This window comes from Sinocyclocheilus anshuiensis, unplaced genomic scaffold, assembly GCF_001515605.1.
Source record: "Sinocyclocheilus anshuiensis isolate Anshui unplaced genomic scaffold, SAMN03320099.WGS_v1.1 scaffold219, whole genome shotgun sequence".
Taxonomy (NCBI): domain Eukaryota; kingdom Metazoa; phylum Chordata; class Actinopteri; order Cypriniformes; family Cyprinidae; genus Sinocyclocheilus; species Sinocyclocheilus anshuiensis.
The window spans coordinates 176,047-196,070 of NW_015548200.1; the positions used below are offsets into that span (position 1 = coordinate 176,047).

Genomic DNA, 20,024 nt, shown 5'->3' on the forward strand with positions numbered 1-20,024 from the left:
TTTTTTGCTCTATGGTACATCATCTTTAATTTAATAGCATTAGAGCTGCTCCATTGCAGCGGGTTAGTACTGTAATCACACGCTTTGCTGTAATAATGCAGGGAACCACTCGTTATAAATCTCCTAACTGTGATATTTTCAGAAATATAAGGCGTGTTTTTTTCCATCTGAAACATGCAGCGATTTATATTCTAAAGCCACTCATATAATGCAGAAACACTCATGAAGCAAGCAAAACACACACAACGCGCGCACGTATTTGTATTGTGCAGAATGAGAGGGACAAGTACAGCCCAGCGCATTTCACACTGGCTGATAGTTTCACTTTCGCCATAAAGTCGTGTTATGCTTAAGGTTGAAAATAAATGATGTTTATAGCAAATGCGCCTATAAATTTTGTTTTATATTTACGATTTAGTTTTAATCCAAATGATGAGTCTGCTAATGAGCGAACATCAAAAAAGATCACGCAACAGAAGTGCGTTCTCTCTCTCTCTCTCTCTCTCTCTCTCTCTCCTTACTGTTAAGTAACTTGTGCATTGGTTTACTCACTTGTTTTTGACATCCGACCGAACTACAAACAGTGATGTCTGTGAGAAAGGGATATTCGTTCGACAAGCTCGAACATCTGCGCCGCTGTGCGCTCAATCCACTCAGCGTGTTTTGCTTATCAGCTCGCGCACGTCACCTATGCAGGCATTAATACTGAATGTTTAACATTATATTCATTGCATACATATACTTCGTAAACATCCTTAATATCTAAATACTGAATGTTTAACATTATATTCATTGCATACATATACTTCGTAGACATCCTTAATGTCCAATAACTCCATTCTGCTGTCTGTTGTTCTGTTGTCTGTGTTTCTTTGTCTGAATAAGGCACTTATCACATGCTGTGTTGTTTCGGTGTTTGGTATCGGGGCATTTTAACGAGTACGAGTACGAGTACAGGAGCTCAGTATCGGGGCCGATACTGATACCGGTATCGGTGCATCCCTAATTTAAATGCTCAGCTGCATAATTATTATATATTATTATATATTAACTTTATGTGAGTCAAGGTCTATGCAAAAATTGTCATCTGAAATGTTTTATTTCTCTTTATGAATTTGCAGTACAGTGCAACGATCTTGGAGCTTGCACGCAAACAAAGAATGAACACTGACATCAGGAGGAACATTTTCTGTGTGCTTATGTCAAGTGAAGACTATTTGAATGCCTTTGAGAAACTTTTAAGGTTTGTCAGCATAGGTTCGGTTTCTTATCCTCATTGATTTTCAATGACACTGGCCATGTTGCCATTTTGGAATACTTAGCAATTTACACATTTAATTGCAAATTAGGTTTTGATCACAGTGTCATATAATCCCAGAATCAATCTGAAACGGGGCACTTGTATTTACTTGTGAGAAAGAATTGTATAAAATGATTAAAAAAGAAACAGATTAACAGATCTGCCTTATTAGTAGGACACAGTTTCTTTTAGCAACAATAATATTGCAGATCTTCTGAAATTATAACCTTGTGTGATGATGGCAAATATTTTAGTTAAGGTTATCACACAAAGTTTTCTTTAAATTTCTTGCTAACAGACTGATTTCCTCCTGTGTATTTCAAACATGATGTTCTATGTTTGTAATATTTGTCATAAACCATTATTTACCCAATAGGTTGTTTGCAATCACGTGATTCTGATGACGCGCGAAATGCAGCTGGAGGGCAGGAAGTGATTTTTCTCCGTAGAAATTGCTAGCGGAAACTCAAAATGCTAGTGTTTTGCGTTGTTTATGGTTGCTCAAATCGGACAAACCGAGAAACCACAAGGAGCTTTTATCGTGTACAAAAATGTGTTTGTAATAGCGTGGTGGTTGAAGAGAGATCCCCTCATATGACTGTAAGGCGGGTTGGGTGTGCAGAAATTCAACGAAAGCGCTATATATATATATATATATAAATGCATCATGCCTAAAACAGTAGCCTACATTACCGACTTTCCTGTATCTCATCCCTTCTTTTTCAGTCACTCCTGAAACTTTGCTGCATGTACAGGTTATGTGGCTGTTGGTCCTGTTAGTAGCACGTAAAACAAAACTTTTATTCAAATTCTGAATTGATTATAGCCTGCCTAGAAAGTGAGCAAATAGCACTTCCATATAATCACTAAAAAGCTGTCACTCACTTCAATTGATCACAATCTCACGATGTTCCTTTATAATCAGTGAAGCTCTCTGAACTGCAAATAATATCTTATTTACATCGTGTCTACTAGTGAATTCTGACTGTCAATGCGTGCGTGAGAGGTAGCAGCCCAATCTATTTATATCTTTATAAATATCTTAATATGTTATTATATCCTATAATAACCATTTACACGCACGAACATTATCACACGAGCTTCGCTCCTCCCGACCGCAGACGCAGGTTTACAAGCCACTTTTTCCAGCGTTTTTCAATCAATTTCTTGAATTGTCCCCACTTATGAACAACACATTTTCGTACACGATAAAAGCTCCTTGTGGTTTCTCGGTTTGTCCAATTTAAGCATCCATAAACAACGCAAAACACTGGCATCTGCTAGTGATTCCTATGGAGAGAAAAATCACTTCCTGCCCTCTAGCTGCATTTCGCGCGTCATCAGTGACGTCATGTGCAAACAACCTATTCATGTTTTTCTCAGGTTAGGATTGAAAGACCAGCAAGAGCGGGAAATTGTTCACGTTCTGATGGACTGCTGTCTGCAAGAGAAAATGTTCAATAGATTCTATGCGGTTCTGGCAGAGACATTTAGCTCGCATGACCGGCGGTTCCAGGTAGAGTGGAAGAGCAGTGATTCCTAGCTCTCACTGTGTTAGGAGTGTGCTTGTGTCACTGGTTTCACTGCATTAGGAGCTGCTGTCTTGTTTGTATGTCTAGCTTGTTTACACAAAACTGTTGCTCAAGCTAAGAACATTCAGATGATTTTCAGTAAATTACTGTTGATATTATGATTTAATATTACTCTGTCGTGTGCAATATGATATAAGATCAGCTGTAAGATTTTTAATATTCAAATCAATGAATACTGATAATATCAGTCCATTTTAATAGTCAGATATAAGATAAGCTATACGCTTTGTAATATTCAAATCAATTAATACTGATAATAGTCAGTCCGTTTACATCTAATTCCGCAGCATATTAAAATTAAATTATTAAATTTATGCATTTAGCTGACGCTTTTATCCAAAGTGACTTACAGTGCATTCAGGCTATACATTTTTTATCAGTATGTGATATATATAGCATATAATACCTAGTAGCTTGTAGCTGTTTACTATAAGTGAATTATAATTAAACATTCATCCATTTTGTAAAAGTAAACCCTCTCTGCTTTTCTTCTGTGCTTTAGATGACCTTTCAGTTTAGTCTGTGGGACAAGTTCAAAGACCTGGCAAACCTTTCCAGTAGGTCCTTCAGTAACCTGGTCCAGCTGGTCACTCATCTTTTACACAGGAAGTGTCTCTCTCTTTCCATTCTTAAGGTAATGTTTGGTGAAGTTCACCCCTCACCAAGAAGCCATTCTAGAATGCATGAGTGGTTTGTATGTAATGTTGTAGTATATATGTGTAATATTCTTCATCCTCTTTATGAATCACTTACAAATGACTGAAAGAATGCCAGCTTAATTTTCTGCCTGTTCTCGTCTTTTCATAAGGCTATTGAGTTTGGGGAGCTGGATAAACCCAAAGTCAAATTTCTGAAGCAGATTATCTCAAAACTCCTTAAAGAAACCGAGCCAGAAGATCTTGTGAATATATTTGGCAGGTGAATATTCTTTGTACTACAAAAATGAATATTAATCATGCATATTAATATTCATAATGAATTTATTGAAGGCATAAATCTATATTTTGTAATCATGTAAGGCAAAAGTGTGATCGCTATTTAGAAATTAGTGTTGTTTCAGAGGCAATGTTCACACTGGCAGTATAAAGTAAATGAAAAAAGAAAGAGAAATAGACTTAATTAGTTACAACATTTCTTACATTATCGCTTAAATATTTATTTGTCAGTGCAAGTTTTTAAAATGACAAGATTTGCGGGACATCCTGAGACCAGATGTGCTGACATCCATCTAAAATTGCTTGTGTGTGGTCTAGTGTGTCAATATCTGCCTTTGTGTCTACCATTGTGTGCCAGGATCTCTGGAATTCCCAAGCTGGGAATGCTTCGGGAAGGCTTGAAGCTTTTCATCAGTCACTTTCTGCTCCGGAACATCCAGACACAAGGAACTGAGCAAGCCAAGGTACTCAGGGATAGAGCTGAGGTTGCCACTAGAGCCATGGAGGCCCGGGATGCCAAAATTAAGCTATAGAGCTGTTGCACACAGAAATGTGTGCATAATGCATCAGACTCAAAAAATGAGTATTACTTCAGGGGGCAATATGCAACCCTGTATGCAGACCTTACGACACATGCAGATCACTGACACGTTACTGCATTTTTGTATTAATTCTGTACAAAAATAAAAGGTAAAATATGTAAAGTATATAAATACATTTTAGTGTGTTTTAAAGAATTACATACTACAAAAGCTCAATGGTCAGTTTTTTCTGCTCTATGTTTTTTATGGTAAGATGTCAACAGATCTTAGATTTGGAATTTGGATATTTGACATTTTGTACTTTTTATTGACCTTCTTATGGGAAAGAAAAATATAACCGTGTGTTATGCATAAATATTTGGTCTTATTATAATGTGTATTATAGTACACATTATACTTACTATAATAGAAAACCACAATGGCCTGCTTCGTAGTAATTCTTAGTGGGTTTTTTTTGTTTTTTTTAATCCAGAGACATGTCCCAAGCAGATAAAGAGAATAACATAATTCATTATTCTGCTGCTCATTAATTTCCAATGCACATATGTTCAGTATCTGTTCTGGAAACAAACAATACTGTATTAACTTCATTCAGAAAAGAGCACAAACATGCATTGCTTTATTCATCATGAAATGTAGGTTCATTGCAGTTGTCTGAAGCATCTGCACATGCAGCAGTACTCCGGACACGACTGACTAGCATAACATAGCAGAGGGCTACCGTTACATTTGATGCCCTTTGTTAATTCATTAGCAACATAGGCATTAATGACATCGATCCACAGCATGGAGTGATCAGAGCATGAGCTACCATCATATGGGGTCAGACAGCTTAAACATCACCCTCGCAGCTCTACAACAAAAGAGCTAACTGTTTCATTATATCTAATTAATTAAACCTTATCACATCCTGTGGTGGCAGCTCAAACAGGCTGTCACATTACAGCCTGTAATAAATACACAACAGTCTGGCTGTTTTTTTTCTAACAGTTTGAAAGCTGGAAAAATTAGGGTTACCTACAGATGGCCCACTTTTCCACCTTTTGACAAAGACAACATTGTCACAATATGTGAGGAGAAGCGTATAATGGGGGTCCAGCCCACTAAGATACACACAGGTGATTGTAAATAGTGTGTGCTATTGTCTGTCTGTGTGAGACCAGAGGAAGGTTGATACTGACCCTAGTTTGAACTGGAAATAGGAAACTAAGTTACCTTTGAACTGATAAGACCACAGTTAAAATACTGTTTGTGAGGATATTACATGTTTTGTGCAAAGGACTAAATATGAGAAATGTGACAGCGTTCATGTTTTAAAAATTCACCATTATTGGCTTGTTCTTTTATGTTTCACTTCAAACGTTTCATGTGCATAAGGTCATACGAAACACTTGCACTGGCCCCTACTGAGAAATCACATGGCGCATAATTCGAACATATCTATATTATGTGGTTTATTATGCATTTATTATATGTTTTGTCTCACCATTCACGGTCTCCCACCCTGCTCACTTGTGTGTGGTTTTCTTTCCTGATCGTTAGAGGGTGGTAGCACTGATAAAGATGGGTTCTTTGCACTTATGCCGCTGGGTAAACGTACAGGTAGAGTAAATGAGACCTTAGTTAAATCAGTAACTAATGTTTCCTAAATTGACTACCACCTGTTCAATGCCAGATTAATTGTGTATTTGATTAAATCATTGTTTACTGTTGTCCAAGAGTATTTTTGGATAATTTAAGCTTAGATGGTCTCATAACATTAATCGTAATTTGAATAATATTTTGTTAATTTGCCCCCTCTAGGAAATTCTGGTTTCTGGTAAAAATGCTGTCCTCTTGTTTGACTAACCCACTAGCATTTTAGAACCCAAGAGTAATGCGAGGTTAATTCATTAGCCTTGATTTTTAGTTTCTGCATGCATCGCTTAGTCGCATTGTAGGGCTGGTAAACTCTGTTTTAGAGTTATGAAAGGGGAGTTCATTGTAGAGAGTTAATTCAGCAAAATCCACAGCTTATTATGCTACATGTGTTTTGGACTAAATGATTATTTTCCACTGAGAATATGGCTTAAAGTGGCTTAGTAAATGAAAAACAAAGAACATTTCAGATCACATTCAGTGTCCGAGTAGATAGCTGTCATGGCCCTGGACTGATAGGAGTAGATAGTGATTATATTTAAATGTCCTCTAATTGATTCGAAGAAGCTCCTTGGCAAAGACCAGATGGATCTCTGGGTTTATTACCCAATAAAGCATGTCGTTATTAATAAAGGAGGAAATGCACTTATGCGAAATAGACCTCAATTAGATTGCAGAAAAGACCATTAAAATAGTCTTGCTGTAGAGTAATCTAGCATCCTTCTTTCTTTATCATTTTCTTTTCATGTCCTTCCTAAGTACACGTTCTATGTCTCTAGTTCAGCTAATACGGCAGGCTCATTTTCATCATTACTCTGTGAACATGACAGAAACAGACTTCTGGCTAGATATAACATGAAGTGTCTAAAAAAGTGCTAAAAGGTCAATCTAATTTCACTTCACTTAAAGTCTAACATAAATATAAAAGACATTTAAAATAGCCCCTGTGATGTGCTCTGGTGATGGATGGGCTTTGTCTCAAAGGTTCATTGTTGGCTGCCCATTGCTGCAGTGGTGAGAAATGTTTCGCCATATTCGAGTATGCTTACTCGCACATTTGCACGGATATGAGAGCTCTAAACAGCGATTCCCATGACCCGACCATGCCACTGACAACAGGCCGCTTCACATCCAGCCTGTTTCTTGTCGAGGGTTTTTCCTTCACGTTTGTCATGGAATATTCGAGTTCAACGTTGTTACAAATTGAAAAGACCCCACCGAAATAAAAAAAAATTAATTTTATTCACAGAGCGTAACTGATAAACCTAAACAATAATTTACATGCATTTTAAAAGCGATTTCGTTATAAATATCCTACATTGTATAAAAATAAACAGATCACATGGTTCTGGTTGATTTTTTTTCCCCATCCCACTTGAGTTTAGAAATTAACTCCAGTGGTTATCGAATAGGAACATCTCAGTGATTTATTACTGATAGTGATAGGCCTACTCATCTATTTTGCTTGATGTAATGCAATTTGACCACATGCTCTGCAACCATAACATCAGGCTTCACCTTACGGAGAAGTATCAGTGGTTTGTAAGTATACAAACAGCTCATGTGGGCGTCCTTCTCCGCATTTCCATAATGACTGCAAGATGACAACACATGCTAATCACATACTTCGCTTATGTAAGTGTCTTTTTGGAAACGAAGTCTCATGGTTGTGGACTGATATCACTGGCATTGGTTCGTTCATCATCGGAGGAACAATCAGATGAATTCAGCATGTAATTATCTCCTTCGTCGTCACTGTCCCTAAAGTCCCGTTTTCTGTTGCTTTTCACTGAATCTACCTTCTGGTAGTCCTTCTCCAGTCCGTCCATTTTGTCCTGGCTTCCTTTACCTTTTTGCTTCTCGGCCTCCTGAGCGGCTTGTTCTTTAGCCTTTTTACTGCGCTTCCATTTCATACGCCTGTTCTGAAACCAGATTTTTACCTGGAAATATAAACATGACATATGTCTCATTCATAAATAATTCAGAGCAATCGAATATTATTTGACCTTATTAACTGTAATATTTAAATTAATTGTATTATTATTATTAGCCTATTAGGTCTATTTATTAAAATAGGCCTATAGGCCTATTGATTTTCAACTAATTAATTTAGACATTTTTAAATGTAAAAAAGTCGCTGGTTTACCTGTGTCTCAGTTAACATTAATGATGTGGCCACTTCAAAGCGTTTTGGTCTCGATAGATATTTATTCAGCTTAAACTGGTGCTCAAGTTCAAGGAGCTGCTGGCTTGTGAACGCGGTTCTTGGTCTTCTGCACTTCCCGAGTAAGTTTGACTGCGCCTGGCCTGCAGAATTTAAAAACAGAGCGTGTATATTGTGTACGACACAGCAAAAATGTAATTAGTGTTTTATAAAACTACATTTTTTAACAACATTTTTATTATAAAAAATAAAGATTCCAGTTAGATTCCAAAATAAGCTAAATAAAGACTCCAGTGAGTACCAAAAATGTGTTTTTACATTTTGAAACCTTTGAAGTTCTACATAGATACAAATATTTTTTTTTTCTCCAATTCCTAAGAAAATTACAAACTTTTAATATGTGTGTGTGTGTGTGTGTGTGTGTGTGTGTAGTAGGCTAATGCAACATGAATCATTTTTTAAGCAGAAAAAAAAACTTAGGATAAGAATGTTATTTGATGAACATATAGTAGGCATACCGCAAGGTTAAAAGCTTATTTTTGAGAGTGGCAAGGACAGTGGAAATGTAGTTGCTGTTTTTCACATATTTTAATTTTAATAGCCTATAGGCCAGCCATGTTACAGAAGGCATTACAGCATTAATGCACAATATGCGCAATAGATTTTAACACACCGTGTAAATGGCACGGCAAGAAATGATAAAAGCGCTTATTCTTAAAACCCTCAAAAGCAATTCCCAATCACACATAGCCTCTATGTGCCACGGCATTGTCAGTACATCTGGTAACATTTCCACCCTATCTGATTTGTTTGGGAGAGGTTTGAGAAAATCTGCAGACGAGCAGCGGAACAGAGAGACAGTGTCCGCAGTGTACACAGTTGGCAAGCTGTGGTTTTCACACTCTTCCGCCACTTTCCCTCTGTCCATTATCTGTCCATTTTAGCCCCTCTCTGAAAGAGAGAGCTCGTTCTGTCTCAGTCAAAGAACAGCTTTACTGACCCTGCACGCGCTTGTTATATCTGGCTGCTGTGATCCGTAGCTCTGAACAAAATTGATTTGATTTTTTTTTTTTTAATTAATAAAACACGTGTTGAAAATAAACAGCGTTATTCTGCAATCTCAAAATAATTTATAAAATATGATTGAAGAATACAGAATAACCAGTAATATAAAAATAACACGTTTATTATAGCCTATATGTATAGCCTACATAATAACATGGCCACAAAAATTAGAATAAAAGTAATAATAATAATAATGTTAATGTATAATGCAATAATGCATTTCAGATGTAACTCACCATTGAAATCTGCCATTTTAGGCAGCATCATCCCCGCAGTTGAGACCCTCAGCCAGTGATCGAGCTGCAAGGAGCTGGCGGTGAGTTTGAGGGGGTCACTGGGATGATGATGATGGTGCGACCCGTGCGGATATGAGTACGACAGTGCCGGGTGCTGACCCAGCGCTGCTGCTGAATATGTGCACATTGGATGACCGTAGAGAGCCTGAGGAGGAATCCCGGTGCTGCTCTGAGGGTGTAGTCCTAACATGCCTGAATGTAGAGAGTTTAAGAAACCCGGTTTGGGAATCAACCCGCACGACGATATCCTGGGGGGCGACGGAGTCTCGGTTCGAAGTGCTTCGGAGTTCGAGTTCAACTCCGACGCCTGGACACTTTCGGAGGAGGATGATACGGAAGAGGTGGGCAGGGAGGTGACCAGCGCCAGCGGCGAGGTCTGCACTTTTGGCGGATCGACAGCCAGAAGCGCGTCGATGCGAAAGTTTTTAGATTTCTCCATCTGGCCTACCTCACAAACAGATTATCGCGTCGGTCGCAACTTTAAAATGCTGTCACTAGTGTCACCGTTGCTCTCCTTAAAATTATGATCTTGGCCAAGGTGTGCAAGCCAGAAGTCCACTTGTCAACTGCTGCCCGAGAGGGTGTGGATTGGTCATTCACGTCATCCTTGTGGATGTCCGATTGGATTTCAGTGCTCACTGTGCTTTTAGTACAAGTTCTATAGCCTAGTCCTCACAAATATTTGTATCGTTCGTGGGAGGTGTTGGAGAAACAGAAAAAAAAAATGTTACAACAGCTAACACACAACACACACACTTTACTGATAGCCTTACTTAAGTACAGATTTGAAGATTTTTTTAATAGATATTCTGCATTAGTGTATGAAGAAAGTGTCCTCACTAGCCAAGTGCAACGATTAAAATACTATGAAATTAGAACAGACTGAAAAATTGCATCGCTTAAAAAGAGGAATGCAGTGTTTCAGTCTGTTCTATAATAAGACGAGTTATCATCATGATTTCATTTTTCGAGCGTTTTCGACATGTTGATGCAAAAAATAGGACTGATTGAACGAAGATTAACTGATTGTCTAAAACCGGTAAGTGTTAGCCAAACTACACCATATGTTTATACAGTAGGCCTATAGGCTATGTCTATTTGTTTGAAAAAGAAAAAGCCAACCATCCCTCTACTGGCAACGCAAATACTATGGCATTTTTTTATTTGATGATTATATACGAATTATCTAAGTGGCATATACGCATTTGAGATTAAAAATATACTTTGAATTCTGAATATTTAAGAGGACAAATTCGTGGAAAGACTGTTCTCACTCGGACACCAGGGGAAACCTTAATTGCTCCACTTTTTTGTATTGCAGTGAATAGTTTTGCAGTTTTGGTAAGTGTTTCAGCAAAAATGTAAGGAGTAAAATAATGATGAAACATAAAACAATTAATGAAAATATGTACAAAATTATCAAACAAGTGTTCTGAGCAACAAATAGGCCTACCGTAGGCTATTTAAATAAATAAATTGTATACATTTCCAATAGCCTATGTAAAACACATGTAACAACTTGCTCCCCTCCACCCCTAAAAATGCACCGACCTAACATTTATGAAAAATATCCTTATATACCCCTGCCTGAATATTTATTGTACAATTTGTTTAGCTAACAAATGATGATATCGGAATTTTACTCTGGAGGATAAAATTCACAAACGTATTTTCATTTGAGAGGATTATTTTAAGGCGTTTGAAACGCATACAAAACTACTGCTAGAGAAAACATTTGGACTTTTTGAGATTTTTGACTTTATGAGAAATAGGCTAGACCTTTTCCGTGTGACAGCGCCGGTCTTTATCCTATTATAAACCCAGAGAAAAGAATATTACGCGATTAACAGTTAAATTAGTCTGTGGGATTTTACTACTCTAGATGTTGACATATTTTAGCAACTTTGCATCTGTAAAATTATTATATATTAAGGTATATTAAAAATAATATAAAATAAAATAATGGGCTATAAAATAAATGCTATGGTATGGATATTACAAACACCAAGTGTGAAACGGGATTATAAAATATATCTGTCGCCTTTATCAAAGCAGCTACAAATTTATGATTATAACATAGTCCATTAGAACGAACATGTAGTATTTATTCGGCATAATCATGGGCAAAAAATAAGACCTTTGTTATTTTGAGTAAATGTAAAGGGAAAAATATACTGACATGTTTTCAAGTGTCTTCGGTAAACGTTGGATCTCGCGCTCTTTAAATAGAAATGATTCGTTTCTTCAAGCAGCTGGGCACATGGAGGGATGGGGATGTGGAGGATCTGTGTCTAAGGGGTCTGGTCCTCTTATAAGCCTCTTTAAGCTAATGGAGGAAGAGGTCAGGGAGAGAATTATTGACACGCTGTTGCCCTTAACCTGTCTACCAATAAAGCGGATTAGTTTTCCTCAATTCATCAGCTAACCACTCTCCAGAGACTGGTCGCATGCATGCGTTTATTTGCTCTGGGGAAATCAACAAGTCACGGGCCGAAAGAAGAAGAATAACAGGGTGCTGTAATGATACAGTGACCAATTCTGTAATAGAAATCACTAAGCCGCACGCGTAATAACATTACAATTATCACTGCACAGTAGGCTATATACTGTAAAGTGTGACCCAGATGTAGGCTATCTGGACGACACTGGAATACGAAAATGTTTTATGTGATTTACAGCGCAACAATAAACTTATAAATAAGCGTTATGTTTAGATCTATCGGGAATTCTTCTAGTTTGAAGTCTGCAACATTCATCCCAAATGCTCTTGTGTCTCTAAACACATGGGCAGCTTTGTCCGCGTCCCAGTTTTAATTTCATTAAGGGATCGCATGCATATTTCTATTAAAGCAGCAGTGAAATATGCAGCCGTGGACCTGCATCAGAAAGATTTATGGCTCTTTTTCATCACATCAGGAGAGAGTAAAATTATTATTGCACCCTGAGATAGAAGGGCCTGAAACCAGGGACTCTCCTCAAAGCTGTTCATTCGCTCGGTAATTACTTTCACAATTAAGTGGAACACATATCATCACAATGACAAATCGAAATAGTTTATATATTAATTATTCATGGTAAATGTGTTCATTATGAAAAGCCAATTTAACGGGACCTCCACTGTCTCTTTTATTGCAATAAATATTTTCGATCATAATGGCACAAGTGTGTTGAAATGTATATTGCACTGCTTTTAAACACATTTGGGACTCATTTATCCATTTAATTTGTGGAGAACGGTTACGTACAATGAATATAGTCCCATAGTAGCCTATCAAAAGTCAATAGGAATCCGATTTCAGTGCTTAGCTGCATGATTTCTTCCCCCAAGGATTCTGAACATGAAGATCATTTCTTTTAAACGTGCTGCATATTTGACCAATTCCTTCTTGGCTATAAGCGTTTTTCATCTGTTTGCTTTGATAAGCCTTATTGTCTCTTAAGTGATTCACTGGCCCAAACAAACCGAACTAGCCTGAAAGCCAGGTGTCACTTAACCGAGCACACTAGACTACACTAATGTGATGAATACACACAACTCGGTCAGTGGTGTAATTTAAAATGTGCTTTAAACGAGATGACCCACAAGTCCCCTCTCTCCGTGACACGAGCCCGTGATTGACGATGTCACCAGATGTCAGGCTAATTTAAATGAATTAATTTCACACCTGTCATACGCAAAAACCGAGCTGTTTATTGAAATGAGTGCCCCACGAGAGACATTTTAAAAGCAACATCTCTTTTCTAACAAATGTATTCATTAAATCAACAACAACCCTTATGATTTAAGATTTACAAGCAGGTACACAATGTAAAGACTTGCACCCCAATGCAAACAAGTTGCAATGTAAAACTGTAAAAATATTTATTTGTCCCTAAGCTACAACGATTTGAATCTGCACATTTAACATGATTTAAAACAATAATAAAGAACGCTACAGTGTTGCATTATAATATTCCTAATTAATGTAATAAAATGTTTTTACTTAACTTCATTCAGTCTAAACTTGACTTGAATGCAGACAGCTGCCATCATGACTTTTTAAAACATTTTCAAATTTAAGGCAAAATTGACACATGACAATTGGCTGTATTGTATTTCAGAAAAGTACATTTGGCCACATACTAATTAGAGGATGTCAGTTTTCCTTATTCCCATTTTCTTCCTCTCCTTTTCATTACTTTTTCAGAAAAAGGGAAGTGGAGGTGCATATCAATTTATCAACCAACATTAAACAGCTTTTAGTCACTGAAAACAGTTGCCTATTTCTTATTAATGTTTCTCAAGCTAAGCTTTTACATTTTACTCACTGGCAGATGAATGATCATAGATCAAAATGTAAGATTTGTTTTTGTATCTAAGGAGTCTTATGATTTAAACAATGGCTGTAACCTGACTGCAAATGAAAAGCACATAGCCCAGCACCAAATAGACTCAAATGCATAAGATTTAAAGATTAAGAATATAATGTTTGAATTGGTTTGTGAAATTCAAGTGCACATTGGAGCAAGATAAAAGAAAATTACTCTGCGAACAAGTGATCACTGTTTGTTACTAAATGATTTATAACCCACATTTGTTTTGAATATTTTAATGCCTGTTCCGGGTTTAAAAGTATATAACTTATACATGTAACTTGAATTATGAATTATGTAAGCATAATTTTTGGAGACAAACATATGGCTGCATGATTCTGTATTCATTATACAATAATTTGTTAAATAGCCTACTCAACAATTGTTCCTTAACAAATTTTGGCTATATATATGCAAAAACTCTTATAAATCTTTACTGACATGGTTAACATCCATGGAACTGTACTTGCAAAATATAAACTGTAAAATATTCTTCACACTATGTATATGTGTGTGTGTATATACACATACAGTGTTTCCCCTAGGTTTACGCTTTTTGGATTAATTTTATTAATCAAAAAGCATGTCTAATGAATTAAAATCATGACACTTAAACAATTTAACATCAGTTTATTAAAAGTTTAACAAATATTACATGTTTAGGGCCCTAACTATGAAATGTTTTATTTTTTCCAACCTTATGTTTTATTGTTACCAAATTTATTAATCAAAAAGCATGTCTAATTAATTAAAATCATGACACTTAAACAATTTAACATCAGTTTATTAAAAGTTGAACAAATATTACATGTTTAGGGCCCTAACTATGAAATGTTTTATTTATTTATGGTTGTCCTTAAAAATAAGGTTTTAATCATTTTAGTAGTAGCAGCAGCAGCCTGTTATGTACATTATACTGAACAATAGTAATATACCGGTATTTCTGCCAATGCCTTCAAGTTAAACCGAACTTTTATTTTGACGGGTTGCCGTGAATACCTTTACATTTCTGTGTGTATATGATATGAGGATAGTTTTACTCAAAGGAAACAGTCAAATGTTCATGAAGTGACTCTCAGAGAAGTTCTGGAGATGTTGTTCATGTATTTATGTCCTCATTAGTGAGACAACATTTAATATCATTAATATCACCGCAAGCCTCACGCGCGCTTCAGTACGAGTGGTAAACAAAACCGCGCGTCTGCGCCATTCATTAACACAGAGACACGCAGATTTAATTTAAATATGAATCGTTTTGCGGCTTAATATTTACAAATACTAGTGGGAGTGTGTGTGTGTGTGTGCGCGCGCATCGTTGTGCGTGATACAGAGAGCGCGACCATAAGAGACCGAAATGACATGCCGTCGTGTAAATAAGATAAAAAAAAACATAAGGCTATTTAGTTTGCTTAATAAAAGATCAAGGTATAGACATGTTTTATCAGAAAGATAACTTTAAATGACTTCTGATCTGATCTGGCGCTATAGAGAAAATATAATTAAATAAAATTAACTTTTAATTTTAATTAAATATTAGGGGCCGCCCCCCTAATATAATGGCAGGGGAAACACTGTATATATATATATATATATATATATATATATATATATATGTGTGTGTGTGTGTGTGTGTGTGTGTGTACTGTGGGTGTATGGATTCAAGAAATAGCTTAAATACACTTTTTACTTAAAAATGCATGAGGAGAGGACTCTTGAACATTTTAACAATGAACCAGCCTCAACAAAGAGTTATGGAGACATATAACTCATGGAGATGACATAAATGTGTGACCTTTTTTGACATCTTTCAAAATTAGAGACCTTTTGAGATGATGAGACCCCCATTTTGTATTCTGAAGCAGCTCCAGAAGACTTGCTGTAGTGGCTCGTTATCCCCTAACAGAGTGGTTTCCAGTCTTGCTACTGCCGTCCAACAAGAATCAGATGCCAAGTCATGAGTGTGAGACCTATACAATACTTCGGAAGATGCCTGTGATGCACTGATGGGTATAGGCAGACTTTTCTGAAAGTCAGTTGGCTTCAAAGTTAAAGGGATAGGCTAGTTCTACCAAAATTGGAAATTCTGTCATCATTTACTCACCCGCATGTTGTTCCTAAGTCCAAACTTGCATGACATTCTTTCTTGATTTCTTAATGTTGTTAACCAAATCATTTAGTTTAATATTGACTTGTATAGAAAAAAAGAAAAAACTCATACAGGTTTGGAACAACCAGAGCCATTAAAAATCAGCGGCTCTGGGAACAACATAAGGGTGAACTACCTCTTTTATGAATCAAAACTTATATGTACAGTAACTTAGATGGTTGATTTTTGTTTTGCTATGTGTTTGACAATTCATGATATGCTATGCATTATAAGAAAATATATGTAATAGAATAGATTAAAAAACGATTTATCCTAAAGGGATTTGTAAACATTTTTGAAAATGTAATAATTCTTTTTTATTATTTACATTCTGACTTGGAGTATAAATCTTGACATATAAACACGTTTTTTTTCAAAGCCATAGATAAAAAAAAAAGAAAAAAGATTATTGTATAAAAATTGTTGTAGAAAAATAGCCGTAGATTTTTTTTTCAGAGCCATAGACTGTATAAACAGTAGGTCCATTGGATGGACTCCTAATTTACATCACTTACAAACAAACCAATAAAGAATGGCATTTTATAATAAATCTTTAAAGAAGATCTATGGAATATGATTTAGTTACGTTTCCCGGAGATTAGACCCCTTGCACCGCAAGTGGTTTCCTTTTATTGCTGGGATTCATCCAGGAAGTAATTGTGACATGTTTCATGTTATTGACCCCGTCTTTAACCAATCGTTTGGAAGAAAATGTTATGTTGTCCAATCACATTTCACCGTGTTACTGGGTAGGCGGGCTGTTCTCTGTGTTGGGTTTGTTTAGTACAGCAAGAGTAGCGATTTCGGTTTTGTTTTCTCTGATTTCCAGTTGCTGAACTATCGTTCGGCTGATCATTCAATAAAACCAGGTAAACAATTCGCATTTCATCTATTAATACGACTCATCAGTAGAAAAGCCGCAAAACATCTCTGAAATCACTAGATGACTCTAGAAGCGACCAGAGCGACAGATGACTGAAGTTTGTGTCAAGCTGAACTATCATGTCAGAACAGTGTTGCACTCATGTTTCCAAATGAATGCCTTAATTCTCGCTAAGTCTTGACATACTCCAATAACATATACGTATACGTGCAAATTACTGGGAAATTGGGAATTGTCGAGGCGAAAGACAACTGACCTGCTGCTGAGTCATTAGCTAGCTAGTCAAAGAACCTTTAGCCAAAAGGCTAACAGAGAAGTTCAGTGGATCTGACTGAAGAAAAAACACCTGAACTCTGTCTTCTACTTCGCGAGTGCTCCTTTAGTTCTAAAACTGCTGACAACACGTTCATATATGATAATGAACTTCTGGTATTGTGATTCTTTGCTGGTTCTGTAGGTTAGCAAGCTAACTAGCCTGGCTGGAGACATAACTAATGTATTTGCCTCTTATGAAACAGCCCTTTTCTACAACATGTCTCGCTCAGATGAGACTGCATGGCGAGGCAATTTTTGTGCACACAGATATTTGTATGAATCTAAGGTATATTTCCTGGCTTTTAATGTATACAAAAAGTTGAAGCAATATTTCTACGGTAATGTTTTTTTGACATTTTTCGTGTTGATCACACCTGCTTAAGTGCCAGATTAGTGTCTGCTATAATGACCGTTTCCATTCAGTCCCACTGTAAACTTCTATACCTCTTCAGTTATCTACCACAAGGATAAAGTTGTTTTAAATATCTTCATCATAACAGCCTGCTTTATTCGCAGCAGTATGTTAACATGCATGTATTTTCAGCTTCTTGACCAGTGTTTATTATTAGAAGCACACATAAATTCTGTTATGAGAGAGTGTTTTTATTATGATTAGTTCATAGGCTTGACACCAGTCTCATTAGCTTTTTGTTTTTTTCTCTGTCTTGTAGACACAGACAGCACTTTGTTGCTCTGCACACAGGGTACGTGCATTGATCGCTGCTCGATGGGAAAAGTGTAACCATGTTCAGTTTTGAGGGAGATTTCAGGAGAACACCCAAGGTGTCCCTTGGGGGTGCTAGCAGAAAAGTAAGTTTTCCATATGATATGATGGCTAAATTATCAAATTGTCTGAAATTCTGAATACTTTGTTCACACAAATGTGTCTAATTCTGTGCATCACTACATTTGTCTACAACGATTATTACTTGGAAACTGATGATATGGTATGTTTGTGAATAATTGGTGTAAATGATTTCCATATATGGACTACATGAATCTGGCAAAAAAAAAAGTATAATTTTTTTGATATTGGATCTATTTTGATATGTCTCACATATGTGTTTTGTACAGGAGGAGAAAGCATCACTTCTACATCGAACACAAGAAGAAAGAAGGAAAAGGGAGGTGAGCATCGGTCTTTTATGGTATTTTAAATCGCTATGTGTTTTATTGTAAAAATAGGAGAGAAATGTTCTAAATAATGTCTGAAACTTTGTATTATGAGCACTTCTCGTGTTTATTTGCTTTGTAATGATGAATCGCTTGTTGTATTCCTCATTTGTAAGTAGCTTTAGATAAAAGCGTCTGCTAAATAAATAAATGCAAATGTAAAAGTGATGTTAGTTCTAAAAAAAAAAGCTTGGTTTGACTAATTGATCCAATGCAATGACATTCACACATTTTCAAGTGTATCTTGAGAGTCCACATACTTTTTGCTGCCAGTGTATAACCTAATTACCTATGAGGTGTACAGTATTTCTGCATAGTTATCTATTTTCATTTTAGAGCCAGAAATGAGGATGTGAAACTTAAAGTTGTGAACAAATAGGAGATAACGGCCTTGTCCTTCATATATGGTTTTGCTCATCTTTGAATTTTCCACAGGATGAGAGGAAAAGACTAAAAAATGCAATCATCATTCAGTCTTACATAAGAGGATACCAAGACAGAAAACAGCAAGTATGTGGACGCGGTTTAAACTCTACAAGTGTTGAAGGGTTTCTTTAAACAGAAAACCTGTCTATTCTTGTAGTTGATAGACAGATTGTTAAATTCTAAGTATTCTCTCTTTTTCATTTAGTATGCCATTCAGAGGGGCTGCTTTGACCGCTGTGTGCGTCAGTGCCAGTCAGGCTCTGGCCCTCAACTTACAGACAGTGCCATACTCAGTCAACTTGTTCGCCAGCTTCTCTTTTTTTACAGACTACGTGAAGACAGACACAGAATGGTAAGGAGTGCCTGTCTAAATAGATATTATTGCCATATGAGGCTCAATGAAAATTTGTTCTTTGCCATTTTAATGTGGATTGATGAAAAAGAAGTTGGACAGATTGATATTGTTATGCTGTCACTGACTTACCTCCATTGCATTTATGGGTGTTAATGTCTTAACTGTGTAGATCTGGATGTGTCAGAGTTTGGTAAAGCATCATGCTCAGTTCGTCAAGCTGCTGACGGTGCCAGAAAGACAGAGCTGCCTGTTTCAGATCAAGAGGATACTGGGGCACTGTTGCAGGTAAAATTAGATGTTCCTCAGATACTGATTTGTGTAGCAGTATACCTAAAATAAATCCGTCTGTCACAGTCACATGTAAATCTTTAGATCTTCTCGTTGGTTGGTTGCTAAGCATTTTCTCTGTCTGTTTAAGGTTATTGCAAGCATGTGAAGATGACAGTCTGAATGTGGCCATCCCGATGAGGATGCTGGAGGTGTTTTCATCTGAGAGAACCTACTTGCCCTTTCTACAGGATGAAAACTATGTCGCTGCACTTCTTGAGCAAATATTGCACTATATGGTAGAGAAAGGTACAAAGTTTTGCCCCCATCCTTTATCTTTATCATTTATTAAGACAATACATGACTATATTCACTCAGAGAGTACACAAGATTCTTTACTTTACTTTACTTTTAGTCATTTAGCAGACGCTTTTATCAAAAGCGACTTACAAATAAGAAAATGTAATTAAAACTAAAAGCTAAAACTCTATAAATACGATATATATACACATTTAAGAAAATAAAATAAATTAAATAAAAATGACAAATGCATACAACAACATTTCAAAACTAA

General features: G+C 36.4%; 3 protein-coding genes across 4 annotated transcripts in view; 2 read left to right on the top strand and 1 right to left on the bottom strand.

Moving 5' to 3' along the window:
• The window catches only part of LOC107653288 (nucleolar MIF4G domain-containing protein 1-like), a 10,787-nt gene extending 6,210 nt beyond the window's left edge, over window positions 1–4,577 (top strand). Inside the window, exons 8-12 of the mRNA XM_016439957.1 lie at window positions 1,122–1,243; window positions 2,684–2,816; window positions 3,395–3,526; window positions 3,701–3,810; window positions 4,186–4,577. Coding sequence (XP_016295443.1) covers window positions 1,122–1,243; window positions 2,684–2,816; window positions 3,395–3,526; window positions 3,701–3,810; window positions 4,186–4,360 — 672 coding nt within the window. The 3' untranslated portion in view covers window positions 4,361–4,577. The remainder of the gene's footprint in view (window positions 1–1,121; window positions 1,244–2,683; window positions 2,817–3,394; window positions 3,527–3,700; window positions 3,811–4,185) is intronic.
• A 3,091-nt stretch (window positions 4,578–7,668) lies between these two features.
• Window positions 7,669–9,971, bottom strand: LOC107653283 (motor neuron and pancreas homeobox protein 1-like). Its single transcript, XM_016439952.1, has 3 exons — window positions 9,473–9,971; window positions 8,154–8,314; window positions 7,669–7,947 (listed from the first exon to the last, which is right to left on the bottom strand). Exons 1-3 carry the CDS (start codon window positions 9,969–9,971, stop codon window positions 7,669–7,671), a joined length of 939 nt encoding a protein of 312 aa, XP_016295438.1.
• A 6,821-nt stretch (window positions 9,972–16,792) lies between these two features.
• LOC107653289 (ubiquitin-protein ligase E3C-like) overlaps window positions 16,793–20,024 on the top strand; it is a 33,697-nt gene continuing 30,465 nt past the window's right edge. For both annotated transcript variants that reach the window (XM_016439958.1, XM_016439959.1), the window contains exons 1-7: window positions 16,793–16,900; window positions 17,901–18,039; window positions 18,304–18,357; window positions 18,838–18,912; window positions 19,034–19,180; window positions 19,353–19,468; window positions 19,602–19,759. In XM_016439958.1, coding sequence (XP_016295444.1) covers window positions 17,974–18,039; window positions 18,304–18,357; window positions 18,838–18,912; window positions 19,034–19,180; window positions 19,353–19,468; window positions 19,602–19,759 — 616 coding nt within the window. In that variant the 5' untranslated portion in view covers window positions 16,793–16,900; window positions 17,901–17,973. The remainder of the gene's footprint in view (window positions 16,901–17,900; window positions 18,040–18,303; window positions 18,358–18,837; window positions 18,913–19,033; window positions 19,181–19,352; window positions 19,469–19,601; window positions 19,760–20,024) is intronic.